The following is a 22,665-nucleotide window of genomic DNA, read 5'->3' as shown; positions in this document are numbered from 1 at the left end:
AGCTAACATGAAAGACTACCATCCAAAGCTGAAATAAACTTGGTTTGCATGTGTTAAAAACACAAAACCAGTGTGAATATGGACATTCTCCTTACTTCTTTAATTATAAAAATCAGGAAATAAGAATTAAATACTATATCTTTAATCTAAGTTCTGAAAGAACTCAGTTCTGAGTAAAGGCAAGATAACAGCACTATAACTGGAGGAGCAAAATAATATATTCTTAACAGAGTTAGTTCATGACACTGAAGTGTCCTGCTGAGGAGACTAAAAATGAACTGATTTAGCAATTTCTCTAAAATATGAAGGTTAAATGCACAAGTGCATGGGGGATAATCCATATTTCATCTTTAGGACCTCAACTGCATTACTCACCCTCCACTGCAAAGGGTGCTGGCTGCTTCCCAACATCCTGTCTTCTCCTCTCAGGCTCCTTCCAAAGCTTCATTTTCAAGTTTACAGCTTGAAGAGTTTCACTGGTACAAAGGCACATGAACTGCTCACATACAAAACCCTCCAATTCCTTTATTCATGTTTTCAGGATGTATGTGGTACGTACAATTAACATTACACCAGCTACAGCACCTCTTGCAAGAGGTACCTCAACACAAGTATCCCAGAGCACCAACACAGACACAGACACTACAATATCACTTTGAAATTATTTCCCCCCTCCCCCCTTCTTTTTTTTTATTTCATTGTTATTTAATCTTGACAGCTAGGGCTTCTGAGCTGTTGGAGATTCTTTGTGGCAGATCCCCTAGTGCAGTGGCACTGGTGTAAGAAGGCTGCTTTAGACACTGGAAGGTCAGAATGAGAACTGAATGGGGTAACTGAAAGAGGTGCCATTTCCACTGCTGGAAGCTTGGCTGCTGTCTGGGTCCATAGCTGTTTGTCAGCCTCCTGGAGTCCCCTGCACAACCTCCTGCCTTACAGGTGTCTCCATACCTGACACATCAGGAGTTAAACAGTGGGACTGGAAAGACTTTAAAAAGGGATGAGCCTGAGAGAAATCTTTGTTCATTATGACAAGATCAAGGACAATCCCTTCAGGTCACCAGGCTTCACGTGTCATCTGTTCCCTAAACTCATCCTTTTTTATTCCGATGCTCTGCTTAAAAATAAACCCAAACTACAAAAAGGTTCAGCTCCGTTCTGTACACGTTCTCCATTTCCAAAGTCATTAGTCTGCGTTCAAACCTTCTCCTTTCGCTTCAATTTGGACACTTTCTTGACAGTTCCATTCTTGTTTAGAAGCTTCAAAACACGATCCTTGTGATCCAAGACCTTTAGCATGGAGTCTCGAGCCTCATTGATTTGATCCATCACGAGTTTACACCTCTGCATGTTCCCCTGAAAGGAAACACTTGTTATTAACCACAGAATGCCTGCTCTGAGCAGTGCCTTCCCTACCTGTGCCCCTTGTAACTGATGACACAGGAAGTGAACCCACATGGGGTTTTTTAGGACAGCTTTAGCTTTTACTAACAGCAGTAGGAAGCCCTGTAACCAAGGGTATGGTTTTGGGTTTTGGCCACAGGACCCACCTGTATCAGTTCATTGATTCGATGCAGGTCATCATCGGTCGCTGCCTTTTTCTTAGGAATGAGTCCCTCCTGCAGGGCAGTCAGTCTCTCATACACATCGTGCTCCAGGTTTGTCTAAAAGACATCAGCCCTTCATGAGAAGGGTCACTGCCAAGCTGGCAAACACTCGCCCATGTTAACAAAGCTCCACAGAAACAGTGACAATCCATTCCCCTCTCAGCTGCTCTTGTCAGTGATTCAGAAGATGGAGCCTCTGACAAAATGTGGCACTATCATTCCTTTTAACATCCTATTTACAGGATCGCTCCTCTTCTGAAGAAACATGGATCCTACCACAACTGCTTCCCCTACTGCTCACAATACTATTCCAGGAATGCAGAGGTTTTGGGGAGTTTGGTGCTAAAATGCAGAGCACCTACCTCACCCCCAACCTGAAACAGAAGCATCCAGGAATGTGGATCAGTGCTGCCTCCTCAGATCAGCCGCACCATCCCAAACAGACGCTTCTTCAGACCTGTGCATCAGCAGGAGGGAGTTGCCAGTTTTGATCATCTGTACAAAATACATCAGCTCTTATGTCTGGATCAAAACCAACACTCCAAGTTTCCAAGCCACTTATGCCACATTCCTGAGAAAGGGGAAAGCATGTCCCACTCCCTTTGGGCACTATACACCAGCTCCTTTAGGGAATCCCAGTGTACTGACTTTGTAAGAATGCCTTCCTGCCTTACACAGCTTCATGTTCCCCCAAGTTGCAGGAAGCTCCAAGCCCCATGCACCTACCAGCTGTAGTAGCTGCGCTGCACAGAGATGGACCTTCCACCCTTGTGCACGACAGGACACACCCTTCTGATTGGCAATCTCTTGCAGCATGGCCTTCTTCTCTTCTGTCACCAGGAAACACAAGAATACAGGACTCAAACTTCAGGAGTTGGCCAGGCCTCTCCTCTCAAAACAATAACCCGAGTTCTGCTCCCCCTACTACCTAATACATGACAATGAGCAGCATTTTGATTCAGACAGGGAAGTGACTTCCCATCTGCCATGTATCTGCCTGCTGGTCTCACTGACTAGCAGGTTATCTGTACTTTCTGAAAGATTATATCACAATCCATTTTTTCTCATTTAAAGAATGTAGTGCTCAATGTTTCAAACACCTTGCACAAACAAGTAAATGGTCCATCTTGTACAACTTTTACTCTCTCCTAGATGTATTTGCACAGTTGTGAAAACCCAGTCTGCTTAAAAATTCTAAAATACTAGCTGAAAAGTCTGGAAGACAGTATCAGACCTCTGATTTCCTAGTATTGGGTAAAAAGGTCTTCTTTAAAAGACCATTTGTTACTTGACAAGTTAATCACAGACATTCTGTATTTGGTGTAACTGGCAAGCGTTAGGTGGCCAATGAGAACCCTCAGCTGCAGCCTATCACCACAGCACATCACTTTAATGAGGATACCCTTGGTGAGCACCTTTCTATCCCTGCACAAAAGCAGATCCATCAATAAGCAGAGCATGTTCTCATGTACAGAAGCCGAGCTGACTCAGTGCAGCCTCCTTCCCCCCTCGCGTGCTCCCTGCCCGCACTGACCTTTGACGCGCACGTCGCTGTACCTCTGGAAGTGGTGGTAAGCGCCTTCCAGGGGTTGCGGTAGTGCCGCAGCAGCGTGATGGGCGGCCTGGGACGCACGGGGACGTATCTCACACCTTCCTCATCTGCAAAAGGAGCCACAACTGCATTGTCATCCAGGAGTGAAAGCAGGCTGGAATCCTCAAGAACGCCAGCAGCAGGTCAGTAAGTGCTGCCTTGTACAAAACGTGTGTTGAGAAAATTCATTTTTCCTGACATTTTCCCAGCCCTATGATGCCACGGACATATTTTATGAAAAATCCTTTTGTTAGGATCTTTTCTCCTGAGAAGCCTCAGAAATGAAACATAAACAATAATTATCTGCTGCTGTGGAATGCAACAGGTGCCTCTTTGATTGATATCATGTGGTTGTTTTTAATTAATGGCCAGTCATAGTCCAGCTGTCTCAGACTCTCTTGTCAGTCACAAGATTTTATTATCATTCCTTCTTTCCTTGCAAGCCTTCTGATTAAATCCTTTCTTCTTTCCTTTTAGTATAGTTTTAATATATCATTTTCTTTTAATATAATATATATCATAAAATAATAAATCAGCCTTCTGAAACATGGAGTCAAGATTCTCATCTCTTCCCTCTTCCTGGGACCCCTGTGAACACCACCACACTATACAAAAAGTGATGAGGAACAGATACTTGGATTCTCTATTACTCATATTTAGGAAGTGGGAATGTGACAGAGCACCTTCTCTGAGAAACAAACAGAAGAGAAAATACTGAATAACAACAAAGACAGCAGAGATGTCATTACCTATATACTCCTTTGGAGGAGACTTTCGCTTCTCTGCCTTCACCAGCAAACTTTTGGCAGTGGATTTCTCATCATCAGTGCTGTTTGTTTCCATCATGTCCCCTTCCTCTGTGGAGATGACATGCTGCTGCTTACGGGGTTTCTTCCTCGGTGAGGCACCAGGAGGCAAATCGCTTGGAGGCATGGAAAGATTGTTGGCCAGCAGTGCCAAAGATGGAGACACAGTACTTGTAGTCAAAGGAGGGACTGCTGAGAGGAAGAAAGACAAGAACCCAATCATCAGCAGTGGGAAGATAAGGCACTGTTTGAACTCTACCCTCCAACAGTAGATCCTGTTTCAGCACAGTGTGAGGGGTGTGATGTGCACCAGATATTAAGCCAGCAGTAATTATTAAGACAAGCCTACAAGCTAAAGTCTTTAGTGCCTCATATACATAAAGAATGAGAGCAGAGCTAATTGTCTGTCCCTCAATTGCTTCATATTTGAAGCTTATGTTAATTCAATGTTACAAAAAGGAGTCACGCTAACATCTCTCTGTGTTACTGTAAAAAACCCCTCTGTATGTACACCAGCACAGGTCACTGTCACAGTAAGCAAATCCCTACTCATGAGAGGGGAGTCAGATGGAATCAAAGCAGGACTGCAGCACTCTGCTTGCAGGGGTCTGCTTGTACTGCCAAGCCCTCAGCACTGCTCAGCAGGTCACTGCACCAACCAACACACCTGTGCAGCTGGCAGCAGCATGGCAGGTAATCTGAGGGAACACTCCCTGAACTTGGAAGGACAATCAGCCATCATAAGGCTGCAGCACAAAATTTCTGGGGTGGGATCTCTTGAAAATTTGGCCACAAATGCCAGGAAGAGACAGAAGGGCCCCAAAGAGCTTAATGCTATCTGCCCATGCTCCAGACACATCTGCAGCAAAGAGCTGCTTTCTCACAGGACAACACACAGCTTCAAGGAGAGTGATAAAACCACTCTGAAACCCATGAATGTGGGATGCATTCCTGTCACTTTGCCACTATACAGTGCCCAGTAAGATCTGTAAGGATCTGAATTTACTGACCATGCCATTTGATAGTAACTGTGGCCAAGCTGGAAAAGTAAGGCAGTATAATGAACATTTTGTAAAGTTCTAGAGAAAAATATGCATGAATCACACAAGAGCCCTAGGAAATCTTGCTCTGGCCATGAATTCCTCACATACACGAAAGGCCACTGGACCACAGTAGGATTTGTAAAAAAACTGAATTCAACCGAGCTATTCCATCATATGTCAGTACCACTGCTGAGCATGAGCATTTTAGGCAAGGAATTCACAAAGAGTCTTTGGAGTTGGATCATTTGAACATGAACAAAGCAGCCACAATAAGAAGTGGATTCATGGAGATTAGGAAAAAGGCAAACAAGATCTTTATAAAGCATATGGGAACTCTGGTGCTCTGTGCTACCATGGAAGACATGTCCTTTCATTTTCAAGATGAAACTGTTGAAAAACCCTCCTAATCCCTCCACTGTCTCAAAACCAAAAAGAGCAACCTGATGATTCCCAGCCACGTACCAGATACCGGCCGCATGATGTCCATAGGCTCCATTTCCTCTTTGATTTTGATCTCTGGTACCACAGGGCCCAGCACTGCTGACAGGGCCCCACTCATGGTGGATGGAGGAGCAGGAGCTGCCACGATGGTGGTGGAGGTTGGTGGAGCAGCTGCCACAGCTCCTGGGATGGTGGACAGGGCTGCTGCAGGCTGGGAGGTGGGGCTGGCGGCCGCAATGATGGTGGGGATGGCAGAGGGGGGCTGCTGGGAGCTCGGGGGCACTGTGATGGTGGGCTGCTCACCACCTTGGTTACACACTGCCTCCATAGACACAGGCACTGGGGTGGCCATGGACACGTGGATTTCAGGCTTTGGCTTGCCCCTGTAGCACAAATAAAAGCAAAGAGAAATGAAGTGAACTGTATCTCGGTTGGGAGCACCCAGCACAAAAGGAATGAGCCAAACTGCAATCAGACTATTCAGTTTTTCCTGTACCCACCTGGCTCAGTAAAGTGTTTAACAACAGGAGAAGGTTTAACCTCAGTTATAATTCCTCCTCCTCTCCCCTTCCAATCTGTATCGATTACAGATTAATCTAATCTTTCTATCTGTATTGATTACAACTTTTTTCCATTCACTGTGACAAACAAATCTCATGACGAATTCCAGGTAACTTCAAAATACTTGTAAAAGGATTAAAACAGTTTTACAATGCAGCCAAGAGGAGCTTTTACTCAAAACTGTGCTGGCCCCATCCTCTGCAGGAGCTCCCACTGTGGCTTACAGTTATAAAACAACAAATTGTAAAGCCACTGAACTCAAGTGAAGCAGGGCTGAAGTTGCATTTACATTTCTTTAGCATTAATTTTCAAGTACTATAGAAAAAAGTTTTGAGGTCTATCTCCCCTACAGTAGCAGAGGGTTTTTGTTTGTTTCTGTGGAAGCTCATCACTACAACTTTTAAAGGTAATTTCCTCAGCTTCACAAACAGCAGAACTTGTCAAACCTGTTCAAGTTTGTCACAAATTCAAAATAGATTGTTTCTCAAAAGAAAGAAAAGTGCTCCAATAGTCAAGGAACACAACTCAAGCAAATATAATGGAACTATTATGCTGCAGGTGGCTGTTCCCTAAAGTCTTACCCAGCAGGCCTTGGTGACCCAGACGTGCTTCGCATCGTGCTCTCCACACGTGTGCTGGCCACTTCAGGGGGCTGAGGGGGAATTAGACTTTTCCGGACTGCCAGCCTGAAAGAGACAGACAGATCCAGGATTCCCACCTCCCTGGTGCAAAGACAAACACCCCTGAGAGCAAAGAAATCAGCTCTCTTACACAAACCAGGACAGGAGTTATGGCTGTAGCACTGCTCTCTGTCTTCAGTGTAACCAAGTTGCTACACAGAGTCTCATTTTACTTTTCAAATTAGCTATTTTATTTTCTTTTAAAATGAAAGATAAGTTGCTCTGGCCTAGTCTCACCCAATTTAGGGCTTCTCCAAGCATGCCAGCTTTACTTTCATCCTGTCAAGTGAGAACACTTTGATGCAACTGCCAGGCTCCAGCAGTGGACAAAGGGGTCTGGCCATGCCACTGCTGCTTCAAGACTGAGCAAATCCTCTGGAGCTAAACAGGGCTCAGATGGGCATCTGCTCCCTTTAGCTGGACCTGACTGTCAGAGCCTGACTACAGCACCTCAAGGCCAGAGTGTGGATATTAGGATGATAAGGCTGATTAAGATCTTTTAGACACTATTTAGTCTCCCATGGGACTAAAAGTCAAACTGCTATCCAAAAAAATCAACAAATTGAAACAGTCTTTAGTGATCTATCTGACTCTTTAACTTCTCTTTCAGTTTTACAGCCTACAGCTTCTCTGCCTTAAAAAAGGTTTCTACCCACATAAAAAGTATGCAATTTTAATCTCACAGCACACATTAGTGCCACACATTTTCAGTTGCTAGCTGGGAGGAAATGCATTGTTAATTCTAAAGCTGTCTCTTGCCTCTTATATTAAGGCATTTAAAAATAGACAGGCAACATAAAATATTTTAAGAGTTTAAGTTACTCCCTCCCTTTTTCCTAATCAGTTTTCACAGCAGGGTACTAATCCTATCCTTTCCACTCATCCACATATTCTTCCAAGAAAAGCACTGAAGAAAAAGCACCCAATTCTAATTTTAGTAGACTATGAACTCTTTCTTCTTATCACACTAAGCAAGAAAGCCTCAAATCCACTTTCTCTCCAAAGGTCACTTTCAAGACCTAGGAGACAAACTGTCCTTCTCATTTTATTATTGACACTACAGAAAATTATACCGTGCCCTGGGGGAGGAAAAGAATTGTTTCACTGATCAGCAGGTTACTTATAACCATTGCTGACTGAATAATCTGCTGGAGTATTCCTTATCTCCACTGCAATGGTTCCATTTGGCTGGGTGGATGGCACAGAAGTGTCACCCACGTGTCACCCCCAGTTCCACTCACCCGTCTGTGGCTGGTTTCTTGCGGAGGATGCTGGGCCGTGGGGAGGAGCCCTGGGCTGGAGCACTGGCACTGGCACTCTGGTTGTGGGTTTGCACAACTGTAGTTGCTGCAGATGCAGTGTTGAATGTGTTGCTAATAGGATTGGCTACAATGGTGGCTCCATCTGCCAAGACTACTGCTGGGAAGGATGGACACAGACATGGCAGAGACAAAAACAGAGAGTGGAAAGCAGCAGTTACTTAAGGGAATGTGATGACAAAGCAGGTGTCTGCAGAGCAAATGCTGTACACTCTCTGAGTCCCTCAGTCTCTAACTGCAGTGCTTTCAGACTCCTTTGTAAGCAGTGCCTTTGCCACAAGCAATCTGATCACTGAACCTTCTGCAGGGAAGAAGGAAAATACTTCCTGCCTGACAACCACTTCTAGGGAAATTATCTTCTCCAGAAGACAAGGAAATGCAGAAAGCACTAGAGAGATCACCTACACAACTGGGTCAACAGAGCAACCCTTCTGATAGAGCCCATGTGGCAACACACGCCAGCTGTATGTAAGTGACATCAGCTGTGTTTGCATTCTGCCAGCCTGTCTGGCCAGCTGAGGGATGCAGAGCACGTGCACAGCCAGGAAGTCCCTGTGCAGTGCCTGCCAGCTGTGCAACAGCTTCTTCTCTTGGATGCCATCTCCCATTCCTCCTCTAAGTTCTTGGGGCTCATCAGACCAATCACCTACAATGAAAGATGGTTTCTGCCACAGCTCAAGATCAGGTTACCAGCAGCAGAAGGTACCTGGCTGGACTCTGATTGCTCCTGGGATCTGATGCACAGCCAGAGAACATCACTCACTTGTAAATTACTATTGCTACAAGGCCTTAGTGAAGGCATTTGTTTAAGCTCAGGCACTGCCAGTCTTTTCCACTGAAGTAAGCCATCCAAGGCTACCCACAGGCTCCACCTAGCACGCTTTAAAAATAAATCACCTCAGAAACAGCCAACAAGTATTTGCTAGGAGAGTATGTGCCTGGACGTATTCAGTGTCCACCTCTGGACCACAGAGACTGTAACAACATCATCAGTCACAGCCAGATGTGCAGGACAGCAGCTCAGCTGCTTTGTCTCACTCTGGAGTGAGGACTTGGCTGGTTGCTCTTACCTGAGGTTTTGGTGTCTCCTGGTGGCTGCTGGGCCCCGATGGGCGCTGGCTGCAGCCCCTGGGCGCCCATGGGCGCAGCAGGGTGCAGTCCCTGGGTCCCAATGGGCGCTGGCTGGATGCCCTGGGCACTGATGGGGGCAGGCTGGATGCCCTGGGCACTGATGGGGGCAGGCTGGATGCCCTGGATGTGCCGGGCGTGAGAGGCATCCACTGTCATCAGCTGCATGGGGTTCAGGTGCACGGTGGAGGCCACTCCCACACCGGTCTGAGCCGTGATGGCCGAGTTGGGCGCCTGGGCTGAAACTGGAGCAGCACACACACACTCAGCAGCAGCAGCTCACCTCAGTTCCCCCTCCCACCTCTTGCTCAAAAATACTAACTTTTTGAAGACTTTTTTTGCTTTGAAAAATTCATTTGCCCATCTGCTTGTTGCAGTAGTAAATATGAGAGTAGGGAAGATTGTCTGCCAGAGGAATTAATTACTGTTGATTTTAATTCAATTTTTTATTTCTAATTGCAGCAAGAGAGAAAAGAGCAGTTTAACTCTGCTTTTAGGTAGACTCAAATTACAGTCTCAGAATGCTGTGCTCTATTTTTGTTCATTATCTTATTTTACAGTGCTTGTAAGTACCAACACTTGGCATTTTTCCCTCCTTAAAAATAGATTAAAAGTAATCAGAAACCTAAGTAATTTATTGTGCTCTGAAGCTGACTCAACTCTGAAGCTGAACACAACCTTATCTGGCCTCAGAACAGGCCAGATATAACAGGGATCCAGTTATAGGCTGGATCCCACAGCTCAAATGAACAAAATTATATTTCAGTGGCAGAACAATGTTCCCAAAAATACACCTGCTCTAAGCAGCTCAATCATTTAAATAAATTCACAGCTCTAAACAACTGATTCCACCTTTTCAGATCCACTATACAGTGTATTACAGTTCTCCCATGCAGCACTTAAATAACACTTGCAGACCCTGGATCTCCAGATTTCCAGGCTATGCAGAACTGCACCAGGATTTCTGCAGCCACACACAGAATGCAAGAGTGAACTTGCCAACAATGGCCTTGATTGCTAACAATGCAGAACAAGCTGGTTTTATCATTGTCACAGGATTTCCATCAAGTTCTTATGCTGACAAGACACTCTAGAAACAGGCATCAAAAACTGAAAGCAGGTCCCTGAAAATGGCTCTGTATAAGTGTGGCACATTTATTCTCTTTGTCAAAACATTGCTGTTGCAAAACTTTCTATCCAACAAAATCCTTTTAGGATACTAAGTAAAGCACAACCAGCATTTGGAAAACCAAAATTCTGCATTAGCTCTCCTTATCTCAGTAATCTTTTAAAAAGTCTCCTCTGAAATGCTCTGTGCCCTTACCCAGCTGTGCTCAGCATAGATGTACCTTCCTCCTCATACCCTGAATGCTCTGCTTTATGTTGCCACCACCAGCTGCCATAATGAATACCTTCCATGGATTCTTCAAGTCAATTTAACAAGTTAATTAAGTAAAATGTCTCTGTCAATAAGCTCCTGATGAAGAACATACATCTGCATTTATACAAATGATCATTAGCCTACCAGCACCCGAATATCCCTCCTGAACTGGAACCCCTGACTGTGTGCAATGATGTCCTGTCAGGGAAGGCTTAGATAGGATATTAGGAAAAAATTCTTCACATAAAAGGTTGTTAAACCCTGACATAGGCTACTCAGGGAAGTGGTGAAGTCCCCAACCCTGGCAGTATTTAAAAAAATATATTTTTATATAAATATACTAAATATATTAATATATATAAAATATATAAAAATATATTTCCCACTTGGGAAAATGTTTTAGTGGTGGCTTTAGGAGTGCTGGATTAATAGTTAGATTCGATGATCTTAAAGATCTTTCTCAACCTAAAGAATCCAATGATGTTACACTTTCCTGTTCAACAAATGGGCTTTGCCACCTCCCAATCCTTCTAAATTTCCTCTGTACTGCTCAAAGGTATCATGCTGCCAGGAGACACAGATATTCCATGAAAATCCACATCCACAATCTGCATGTTCTTGCAGTCTGGATATTGGAAATTATCACATTATAGAGAACAGCCCTAAACAACCTGGTAAGGTAAAGTGTTCCAAATTTTGTCACAGAATCACATAAGCTTGGGTTGTGCATAATTTTTTGGACTGCAATATACTGTGACTGTTCAAATGCATTAATTTCTCAATTTTTCTAAAAAGAACACTAATGCAAGTGTGCAATGCAAATTAGTTTTTCCTTTTTTGGTTCAGGTTTCTATCTCAAACTGTACATTCATGTGAAAAGATATTAAAAGAGCTTATCAGAACACCAGGGAATGAAGATGTATCAAAGAGTTGGCTTAGTTTGGAGGAGCCAAACTGCTTTGATTTGTAAACTCAAAACTTCTACTTATAGACACAAAGCCCTGGGATATCAAATACAAAACTCCTGAAAAAACATCAAATCATCAGAGACTTTTTGTGACTAATTGTCAGAGTTCCTTCCATCACTAGAGCAAGCTGCAAGCTCAACAAAGCCCCGAGGCTGCCTGCCCCAAGCTGGGCTTACCTGGGTACTGGCGGATGGTGGACACGGAGCTGGTGATGGGGGTGTAGGTGTGGGCAGTCAGAGGGTAGGCAGAGGGAGGGTAGGTGGGTAAGAAATACTGGAACTGGACAGGCACCGACTGCCTGCAGGCATCAAAAAGAGCAAGTGTTACACAGAGTTCAACAGGTGACCCTCAGTGCCCTTTAGCACTCCCTGAACTACCAAATCCCATCCTCCCCCTCAGTTTTTACAATGTTATCTCCACCACAGCAGAACAGGACGCTCAAACACCCTACTCACACACTCTCTCACGGGTAGAACTGTTGGTTCTGCTCACCTGTTGTCATTTCTGGTTTCCATGGCTACTGGGTTTGGAGATGCCCTGTGGCTGGACAGAGGTATGAGGTTACTCCTCTCTGCTGTGTAGTCAGACTGGATCCGGGGAGAAGTGTGGGTGATTTGCTGGGGAACCACTTTAGCTGCATAAAGACAAACATGTCATCAACTGGCAGTCAAAGGAAAGGCAAGTAAACACTGCAAAGTAAGATCAATAACCTTGTCAAACAAAACAACCAACACTACTCCCTTCCCTCTCAACCCAAATCAACCCACCCTTATCCACAAATTATTTCCTGCCCACAACAGGCCAAAAGAAAAAGGAGAACAAAGCATTTCTCATCAACTTATATCAGAATGGATGGATATTCTAAATACATATATAAATGATACTTGCTAACAAAGTCAATTCAGTGCTCAGATTAAGTTAATTTTTTTAGGATCAGCCCAAACCATTCTGATGTCAAGAACAAGAACACTGGAAATCAGCCCAAGGCAGACAAGTGTCTGTGGACAGAGGCCATGAAAAGGAAGAAAACACCTACAAGAACTTTACAAGAAACACTGATGTATGAGATACAATTTCACTCCTTGGAAATTTATGGTTGGGGAAGAGATTACAAGATTATAAAAGAACAAGGAGGTCAGCAGAGAAACAGATGAACAAAAGGAAACTTATGCAGTTCTGTAGGAAACATCTCGGGCACATTCCACAGGCATCCAGGCAAATAAAGCTCCCACCTTTGGGCCTTTGTGTTTTACATTCAAGTGAACACACTAATCAAATCCAGCTAGGCTACACCTAACACCTCAAGAAGCACATGAAGTAACTTACAAAATCAACTATGAAAGCCATGGTCTATCACCAAGCAGTTAAAACTTTTAGAGTATCCAATGCAGGTTTTGAAATGTCAAAAGGCCCAAGTTTGTCTAAAAATTCAACAGAGAAAATGAGGCATTTTGTTACCTGCTCCTCTTAGAACATCTATTTCTTCCTGATGTAAAAAAACCATTGAATACTAGACGTGTTAATTGGTTTCTCCCAGCTCGAACTGATTTTCTTTCCCTCCTTAATTTGCTAACATGCACAAACACTTCCAGCATGCAGAGAAAAACTGAAGCATGAGTTACACACTTGTCTGAGAACTGAAATCACTCACCAACTGGGATGTTTGAGGTTGTGACAGCTGTAGCATGGGAAGAATGTGAGGGCATTGTCATGGTAACAATGGTGCTTGTAGGCGCTTGGGTGTGAGATACAGAACCTGAAGGAAAAAACCAAACTTAACAGGAGATCCTTCTATGGAGCCCTACCATGCCAGTGTATCCATATCCTTAAGAGGGCAAAACCCCCAAACCAGACAACCTCCCTGAAAAACTCACTAATTTCACTCCTGAAGCCATGCACCTCCAAATGCAGTCTTTATTATGAAAAAAATATTTGCTCAAAAATTATTGGGTTCTAAATTCAAAGAAAGCCAACACAGAGCAACAAATCCCATCCCTCATGATGCTCCCACAACAGCATTATGAATACTCACCAGCTGTGGTTGCTGAAGCAATGGTATTTGTTGCCAAAATAGGTGCCACAGTTGCTGCTGCCACTGGAGTACCAGTACTGAAAATGGTTTTCTATGAAAAAAAAAACCAAAAAACTTAAAGTTAGAAGACTACTACATTTAACATCTATAGTTAGTATGGAATCACCTTGCACTGACCATACAGAACATTAATTTCTAACTCATACTAACTCTTCTCCAAAAGGTGATCTCAGCCTGCAGGCTATAAACAAGTCCCAAGAAGCAGCAGGAGGTGCTGTGCTGGCTGCAGCTTACCTGGGCCATGGTGTGGAGCTGTGGTTTCTGGGTGCCTATGGCAGGGTGCGAGGGCAGCGTGATGCGCGTGGCCGTGTCCCGCGGCTGCGCCGGCCGCTGGATGCTGATGGCTGCAGAGGGGGGGTGCTGCTGGATGGACAGCGTGGGCCGGCTGCAGAGCAAGAAAAGAACTCAGCAAGGGAACCTTCTGGAGACTGAGTGTGGGAGATACAACACAGGCACACACATCAGGCCTCAGTGCCCTCCCCGGGGACAGCAGCGCTGCTGTCAATCACGTGGCAAAGCAACATAAGGAATTTGAGCTACACTGTCTGTCCCATGTGCCCTGTGCACCCAGCCAGGAGTTATCATAACTCTTATCAGCTGAACTTCATCTCAGCATTTCGTGTCACTTTTCACTGTGTCTTTGTAAAAAATATAGGCCAAATACCCACAAGTTCCTGCAACACAAACTCTGCTATCCAGGGAACAGGACTACAAAAATGATTCCTTAAGGTCTTTCCTTCTCATAACACAGAGCCCTTATAAAGCCCTTTTACCCTTAAAAATGTGTAGAAGTTCATGCTTATGCCCATTTTATTCACAGAACTTCAAGGATTTGCACTGTGCAAGCATTACTATTTTCATTTTATATCCTCCCATAAGTAGAGGATTATCAGCTCAGGCTGATTAACATTTCCCCTTTTTCCCCTTGCTGCAATTTCTCTCATATTCAGAGTTTCTGTAGGCTTTACCTGAGGGTTGACTCTGTGGCATGTGCTGCTGTTGTGGTTATAACAGGGGACTGAGCTCTCGTGGCTGAGACAGTTGCCACCACTGCAGGAGGAATAGTGCTTGATGTTGTCACAGGAGGACGTGACTATTTAGAAAAAACAACAAAAAAAACAAAACATCAGAGAGAACATTCAGAAAGGAAATTCTGCAGTTTAGAGGACAGCTAGGAATTACTTGATTAAAACTCGCTTCCCTGCACCTTGTCACTAAGCTTTGGCATTCTGAAACATTTCCAGTCTTTCTGAATTGATCTGCAAGCTTCTAAGCAGAACTATCTTGGTTTTCAACACACATACAGCACAGGAACCAACAAAGTTAACATTAAAGACCTTGAAGGTCTTTAGGAAAAACCTCAAAAAGTCAGTTCCCTTCAGAATGAAAAGAAATTCCAGTACACATGAAGAGGTAATTGGGATCCTAACTGAAAGCACAGTGGGAAGATGTTTAACCCTCTGTCCTAGGGCTGAACACTAGCACTGCTGTAGGGAGACAAGATCTACCATCTTCTCCTTATACAGGTACAAAAGCCAAGATATACAGAAGCATATTATAGTGAGATTTCAAAAATTCTACATCAATTCAAATACTAAACAATAAATTAACACCAGCACATTGGACCTTTCAGACTTTAAAACTTGAGCATGTCTGAAAGAAATTGTCTTCCCAGTTTCTAAGCACTTTGGAGCTAGATTAAAACCCACTAAGTCTATGAAAGAAATACAGCCAATAGAGCTGGAAGAGAGCTGACAGTGGCTGCAGCCCAGTGCACACAAATAATTAGAGGTTATACATTACAGCTGAGTGCCAGGAAGGATTTGGAGGTCAGTGATGTGCAGAGCTGCCTGGCTGCTACCTGCCTGGATTGGCTGGTGGATGATGTGCTGAACTGCTGGCTGGGCTGCAGCTGCATTTGGCAACTGGGAGGCTGGTCTCAGGACTGTGGTTACTTTAGAACTGGACATCACTGCAGCAGCTGCTGCACCTGGGGAAGAAACCAAGCACGTTAAGATTCAGCTCCATCACAACCACAGACACACCCTGACATCAGCTGGTATTTCAGTTCTAATGCATTTCATATTCAGGGCAGTTCATGATGTTGGTGTAAAAATAAGGCTTTCAACAAATATACCTAAAGTTTACAAAAGCATGTGTGGAGGGGCAGGTATTATTTTAAATTAATTTGCTTTAGAAGTATTTCTCATTCCCCTATAATAGCCTTGTGTTGCACATCCCATGTTTTCTTATTCCAAGCTATGGAAGTCAATAGAAATAATTCAGTTTGATTACTGGGCCAATGTGTAAATAAGTCATCTGATACCAGCAATGATCTCACTGCAGCTGATGAAGTTCAGAAGAAAAATACACTTGCAAAAGAAGGAAACCAAAAGAACAAGGAAACACCACACAAAACAAAACAAAGAGCTACACCTCCCCCCAAAAAACCAAGACCAAAACTCCACACTATTTAAACCTGCAACTGATTAATTTGTCTCCTGTCTGATGACTCCTGATCATAGTGAATCACAGTAGCAGGCAAATAGCCTTGCAATAAGATGATGGACTGGATTGTGTATTTTCTGTACATGTCCTCCATTGAAATTACCTCAAAAGTTAATATTCAAACTCAGAGAAAAAGGGGAGGTAAAAAAAGAAAATGTGTACTGAGAGGTCAAGTTTGTGGCAGCTGTCCCCTCAGAATCAGGTGAACAACACTACTGTAGCTACAGATAAACCTCTACAGTCCTTCCACCTGCTCTAGTTAAAGAAGATTGTGTTTTTGCTCACATCAATTTATTTTTCTTGAGTGATCCAGCAAATAACATTGAGCATAAAAGGAAATAAAACTGACAAATGATACTTGGAATTCAGATCAATTTAAAGCTGAACTGCAAACCCAACCCATAAGACTTTGAAAGCAAAGCTGCAGTCAGAAATCTGCCAGGCTGTACTGAGCACAGGGCTGCATTAAAGGGCTGATCTCCTGTTTTACAAGCTGTAGCATCCAAAATGCTGGGAAACAAGAGCCTGTAGTTATCACCAGCATTTAACTCATGGGAAAATGCAAATGCACACAATATGATGTGCTAGCATGCATAACAATGCATGAGTGGTCCTGTGACAGGGGGACACAAGAATGTGGCTCACAACTGCCATAGGTGAGCAATACTTGCTACCCAGAATGTACATGACATTTTGCAGAGCAGGTGTGTCTCTGCCAGTGGATGTTTATTCTTGATTGTTTTAACACCAAAGAATTAGAATAACAGATGTGCTGGTATCTGCCAGCATTTTAAACACTGTCACGTGGTTCTGCCCTAAATGGCTGAAGGCAACATAATTCTTAAAAGGCCAGCAGTCACTCACTCATGCCAGCAGTTGGCATGAATCTGAAAGGAAAATCTGAAGGAACAGCTGCATTAGCAGTGAGGAGAGTTTCAGAGGTGTGGGCTAAATGCAGCAGCTGAGAGCCTGTGAGCAGAAGGCAGGGACAGCACAGCTGGATCTTTACCTCGGGGCAGATGAGAAGCTCCAATGTGCAGTGGAGGCCCAGGAGCACTGCTCCTGATGATGGACATCTGCACGTTGGTGGCCATGATATGATGCAAGTTACTGGGATGCCCCTGCAGAGTTCAAGAACAAAACAAGTCAGCTGTGTTGACAAAAATCAGTGGCCACAGAATCACCATATCTCAGCCTCAGAGACAGAAAAGAGATCCTGGAGGAATACTTGGTGTACCAAGGCTGCATGCATTAAAAGCTGAGTGGAGAAAGAGGCAGGTGTTTGTACAGGATAAAGTTACAGAGGCTGCTGCCACTGGAAGATGCAAACACTTCTCTGTTTCACTGGTGTGTTTTGATGGTTGGTACCTGGGTGACAGTCACCCAGCAGCCACCCACAAACAACCAGAGTTGTCCCTTCTAGCATTGGTGACATTAAGGCATAGTTTCATACCAATAAACTTGAGAGAATGGTAGAAACCTGGCAAATGCTGGAACAAATTCTATTTTTTTTTAATTCTAGACCTCCTGGGGATATTAATATAAGATAAATCCACTGAAATTGCTGCATATCCTTAGCCAGACTAACTCAAGTCCACCTAAAGGCACTTTACATCAAAACCCTGAGAGGTTTAGTAATGACTGTTCTGACAAACTATTTTCAAACCAACAGGGCTGGCTCTACAGCCAAGTCAGAGGAAAAAGAAATTTCAAATAATTATCTACACAGACTCGCTCAAATTTTGTCACTCCTAGTTCAGTAAGAACACAGTGCAAACCCATGAACTGTTCACTGGTCTCCTCTGATCTCCTCCCAGGGAAGCTGAAGAACAGTGCAATAATGAATCCCAGCAGTTTCTCTACAGTAGAAATTCTCCAAGTGACACACTGGACACACAGGAGCATTTAAGGAAGAACCCAGCTTTTGGGTATGGCTCTGCCATCACAGCCTGGCTGTGCTATCTCAGCTGGATGATCCCAGCAAATCAGCAGCTTTGGAAAGAGATGGTGATAACCAAGCCTGAAGTTTAATGGTCCAGGCAGCACTGAACAGGGAAACCTGCTCTCTTTACATTCCCTCCTGCTGCAAAAGCCCACCTCAGCTGTACTGGTATTATCTGAGCATGCAGTGAGATGGAACAGAAAAGCCACCAAAAAACCAAACCTGTTGCCCACTGATGGTTGCCACAGGGATTGTTGGAGCCTGTGGGATGCTGCTTTCCATGGTCACAGTCACTTGCCCAGGGACCTTTGTGGGAGCTGAGAGAGTGGAGGGTGGAGCAGGAGCAATGGGCCGGCTGGGCATGGTGGGCTTCAAGGGAGGCTACAAGAAATGGAAAGACAGAAACATTGGCAACTTCAAATGAGAGCTCAGTGTTGAAGCAGTAATCATTCTGTGGGGTCAAAGCCTGAGGAGAAAGTTTATGTGAGTATGGCTTAATATTTGGAGAGCAAAGATACTGAACATTTGGTTATTCCAAACAAAGAAAGGGCATATATTGTCCTGGAAATATGCAAGTTCTGGCATGGGTCATCAGTGGAATCTGTCAGGGGTATGGTATTTCCCTAGTGAATATTACCAGTTAACTTTATATCTTGCAGAGAAAAATGAAATTTGATTGAAATCACTGCTGAAATACTAGCAAGTCCTCAGTGTATCATCTGGAACAGCCAAACCCACAAGACACTGCACAGTTAGCAGAACATGCAAGGAAAGCTTCAGAAACAAAAGCAGGGAAGGTTTTGGTGTAATTTACTTTTTCTCAACACCTACTCATACAGATTGGATTTTTTTTTCCCCAATGAATCCTCTCATTACCTTCATAAGTCCATCTGAAAAAGAAAGTGGCACAGCTGGAGTCAAATGTGCTGGTGGTGCTGTCACTGTCACTGGGGCCCCAGACTGGACAGGGTGGTGCTGTGTCAGCATCTGGACCTGTGGGTATGGCCGGACCACCACGGGCTCCTGCTTCTCCTCCCGGGGCTGGATGGAGCCACTGGGGCCCATGTGCTCCCTGGGAGCAACTTCTGGCTCACGACTGGATTCCTCACTCACTAGGGAGAAACAGAGAAAAAGGTCAGAATTGTTTGAAAGCTCGCTTTGGTCACCCACTAGGTCAGAGATGGGACTTGGAAATATCTAAATTAAAGAAGTTGAGTCTTACAATTAGGCATATTTCAGTGAAGGAAAAACTGGGAATTCTAGCACTGCTTCTATCTGTTCCCCTCAGAACTGATGGGCTGGGCAATGCTGGGGCAACCTGGGGTCAACCCTGAAGTCCAACTAAACACCTTCTTCAAACACTGATTAACTAAGTTTTCTTTCAAGTGAAAAATATTTAATAATCTAAGTAACTGCCATTGAGTCACAGATCAAACCGCATGAAAAACTGCACACTTAATGCAGTATGTATGTGAATATCGAGCAGAAGAAAGGTACAAAACCTCTTGAAAATGAAGCTGCTCCCCCAGTCACTTTTGAAAACCTGTCACCGTGGCACGGACAGCAGGAGCTGGGATCACAGTTCCCGCCCCATTTCCAGCTCCACGAGATGCTGAGCGGGACAGGCACCGGCGCGCAGACACCGGGCAGCCGTGGCGCGTCCCGGTTCCGCCGGCGCTGTCCGGAGCCGGCAGCCGCCCCGGTGCTCTCCGCACGCGGACCCGCGGCAGCTCCCAGCCCGGCCCCGGGGCCGCCTCGCTCCTCCCGCCGAGGCGAGCGGCAGAGCGCGATGGGCAGGGCGGGGTCCCCGGGATCGCTCCCCGCCCCCGGAGCCGACAGCGGCGGGGCCAGGATGGCGCTTACCTGTGGCGGCGGGGGCGATAATCCCGGCCGAGCCGCTGGTGGGGATGGGTGGCGGCGCTGGTCCCAGGGCGGCGGGAGGCGCGCCCGAACGGGGGAACTGCTGCGAGCTCATGTCACCTGCGGGTCGGCAGCGCGGCCGTTATGTCGCGACACGCCGGGCCCAGCCCCGCCGTGCCCGACCTCCCTCCGTCCCTCCCGCTCTCCGGGCGCGGCCCCGCGGCCCCACCCACCCCGGCGCGCCCGCGCGGGCGGGTTCGCGCGGCGCCCGGCCAATGGCGGCGGGGCGGCGCCGGCCAATCAGCGCCCGCCCTGCGCGCCCCGCCCCGCCGCGCTGGGCCGCAGGGCCCGGATGTGCCCGGCAGCGCGACGGTCCCGCCGCCTCGGGCCGGGCCGCACCGCGCCGCTCTGCCCTGCTGCCGTCTCTTCACGATACCCCCTCCGCGGCGCTTCCGCCGGCCGGAGGCTCGTTGCCCCCCTGCTGCCGTCGCGCTGTGAAGCGGCGGCCGCCGCCCCCTACCCGCAGCCCTTCCTCGGCGCCAGCCCCGGCCCGCAGATGTGGGCGATGCCGTGCGCCCGCCACGGCAGTACCTGTGCCCGGGGCGGTGCCGTGCGCCGGTCCCTGAGGCCGGTCGCCCCGCGTCGCCGCCGCTGCCGAGCGCCGCTTCCGCCGCTGTAGCTGCCCGCACCCGATTGGCCCCGGCCAGCCCCGCCTATCCCGAGTTGCCGCGTTTCATTGGCTGCCGTGCCCGCCCCGCGGGGCCGCCGGGAGATGTAGTCCACCCTGGGGGTGTGGCGGGGACAGATCTCGCGAGGCGCGGGAGGGGCGGCGCTGTGCCCGAGCGCGCCATTGGCCGCGCGCCGCGAGGTCTCCGAGGAGACGCGGGGTGGGCGGGACAGGCCGCGGTCACCGCCGGGCCACGCCTGCCCCCACGGACCCGCCACTGCCCCGCCACCGCCCCCACGGACCCGCCACCGCCCCCTCGGACCCGCTCCGCCCGCACCCCGAGCTCCGCACCCCGTTGTTGCTCTCCACACCCGGCCAAACCACTTCCCCCCTCACACACTCTCTAAAAGTCCCCAGCACCCAGTCTGGGAAGTGCCAAGAGGACACGGCGGGAAGGCGTTGGGCGTCCCTGAGGAGGGCACGGAGGTTGTCAGCATCTCAAAAACCTCCCAAACCTGCCATAATTCGGGCGGTCCCCCAAAACTCCCTTGGGGGCCACCCAAAGTGTTCCCACCAGTCCTGGGAAGGGGACACAAGGACATGGCGGGGCTCTGGCGCTTAGTAGCCCTAACCCCCTAAAATTCGGGGGGTACCCAAAGCACCCCGGGGTTCCCCGAAGTCCCCAACCCTCATCCTGGGAAGGGACAAGGGGATATGGGCGGGGCACCCCTATCACTGGGATAGAGGGGAAAAATTAAATAATAACAATAATAATAAACCCCACAAACTTCGGAGACGACGCACATCACAGCCCTGAGAGACCACAGTGCAGGGCTGCCTCGCGTTTGGTTACAGACACATCAGAACACCATCATTCTTCATTATATTGTTCTCATGATTTGAGGCTCAGACATGAACTCAGCCAGACACCTGCCACTTTCAGAGTTTTAATAATATTTTAAAACGAAACCAGGAGGAAAACATTTGAAATTTCAGGATCACATGTAAGTAATCCTTAGGTCTGCCTCGCAAACCTTCGTGTTTGTTGTGAACAGGAGCAGAAACAATGTTTGTATTAGTGCCACGAGCAGCAGTTTGTCGCGGCGGGTGTCACTCTCCAGGACTCGCACCAGCCAGCCTGTCCTGCGGTTCAGGTTCCCTCCTGAAACGTTCCCTTCCCCCGTGCCTGGCTGGATTTACAGCGTCCTTCTGGCTTTCCTCGTCTCTCCTGAACTCCCAGAGCCGCTGCTGCACCTCCGTGCACCTCTCGGCAGGGCCCCGGTGCCCACGGAAGGCTCAGAGGGGGCGGCGGGGGCAGCGGGGCACGGAGAACACCCAGAGCCGAGCGGAGCCCGGCACGGACAGGGCAGTTCTGATGGAGAACGTGTAAAGGGTGCACAGAAGATAAATAAAGAACGGCTGGTTTTAACCTGCCGTATGCTGCTTTCACTTCCCCTCCCGTCCCTACATTGTGAATAACCGAGCAGTTATTTGCACAGCGTGTCCTTCCAGCAGCATAGGCTGCCACTGCTCACGGGCCAGTTAATATCACAAAACCCCCACAGGTTCCGCCTTTGCTTCGGGCGCTACCTCCTTAAACCGAGACCGCACGGCAGCCCGGGCACAGCCTCTGCTGTGGGCACGGCCCTGCCCCAGGCCCGGGCTGCGGGCGGCCCCGGCCTGTGCCCCGGCCCCGTCACTGCGCGGCGCCGCCGGCTCGGAGCGGAAGCGGAAGCGGCGCGGGCGGCGGGAGCCGGGCGGGCGCGCGGCCGCTCGCAGGTGCGGTACCGCGGTCACCGGCAGCGCGCGGCGGGGCCCTGATGGAGCGGCGGCGGGGCGGGACCGCGGCGGGCGCCGGCGGCGGCGGCCTGGGGGGCAGCGGGCGGTCGGGGCGGGCCCTGCGGAGGGACCGACACCGGCGGGGTCCCTCGAGCGGCCTCCGCGCCCCGCGGGGGTCGATCGGTCGGTCGGTCGGTCAGCGGGACCGGGGAGCGGCGGAGGCTGCGCTCGGGTTTAATGCTCCGCACCGTTTACACCCTGAGGGGCCGGGTTTAATGTGTGTTTTGAGCCCTGG

At 47.5% G+C, this 22,665-nt stretch overlaps 2 protein-coding genes across 2 annotated transcripts in view; one reads left to right on the top strand and one right to left on the bottom strand.

Moving 5' to 3' along the window:
* Positions 1-505: 505 nt before the first annotated feature.
* Positions 506-20,602, bottom strand: SAP130 (Sin3A associated protein 130). Its single transcript, XM_036388508.2, is given in 22 exon segments — positions 506-1,353; positions 1,548-1,661; positions 2,331-2,434; positions 3,139-3,183; positions 3,186-3,263; positions 3,945-4,193; positions 5,507-5,868; positions 6,628-6,732; positions 7,968-8,145; positions 9,116-9,418; positions 11,699-11,820; positions 12,015-12,156; positions 13,174-13,278; positions 13,555-13,645; positions 13,849-13,999; positions 14,583-14,707; positions 15,480-15,604; positions 17,132-17,243; positions 18,287-18,445; positions 18,941-19,176; positions 19,928-20,044; positions 20,516-20,602. Coding segments are annotated over 21 exon segments (3,177 nt in total). The 5' UTR covers positions 20,040-20,044; positions 20,516-20,602; the 3' UTR covers positions 506-1,194.
* A 1,698-nt stretch (positions 20,603-22,300) lies between these two features.
* UGGT1 (UDP-glucose glycoprotein glucosyltransferase 1) overlaps positions 22,301-22,665 on the top strand; it is a 38,354-nt gene continuing 37,989 nt past the window's right edge. Inside the window, exon 1 of the mRNA XM_036388706.2 lies at positions 22,301-22,370. The gene's annotated coding sequence lies outside the window, so the exon portion shown is untranslated. The remainder of the gene's footprint in view (positions 22,371-22,665) is intronic.

Source organism: Molothrus ater, chromosome 10 (assembly GCF_012460135.2).
Source record: "Molothrus ater isolate BHLD 08-10-18 breed brown headed cowbird chromosome 10, BPBGC_Mater_1.1, whole genome shotgun sequence".
Classification (NCBI taxonomy): Eukaryota; Metazoa; Chordata; class Aves; order Passeriformes; family Icteridae; genus Molothrus; species Molothrus ater.
This window is presented reverse-complemented; position numbering and strand designations above follow the sequence as displayed.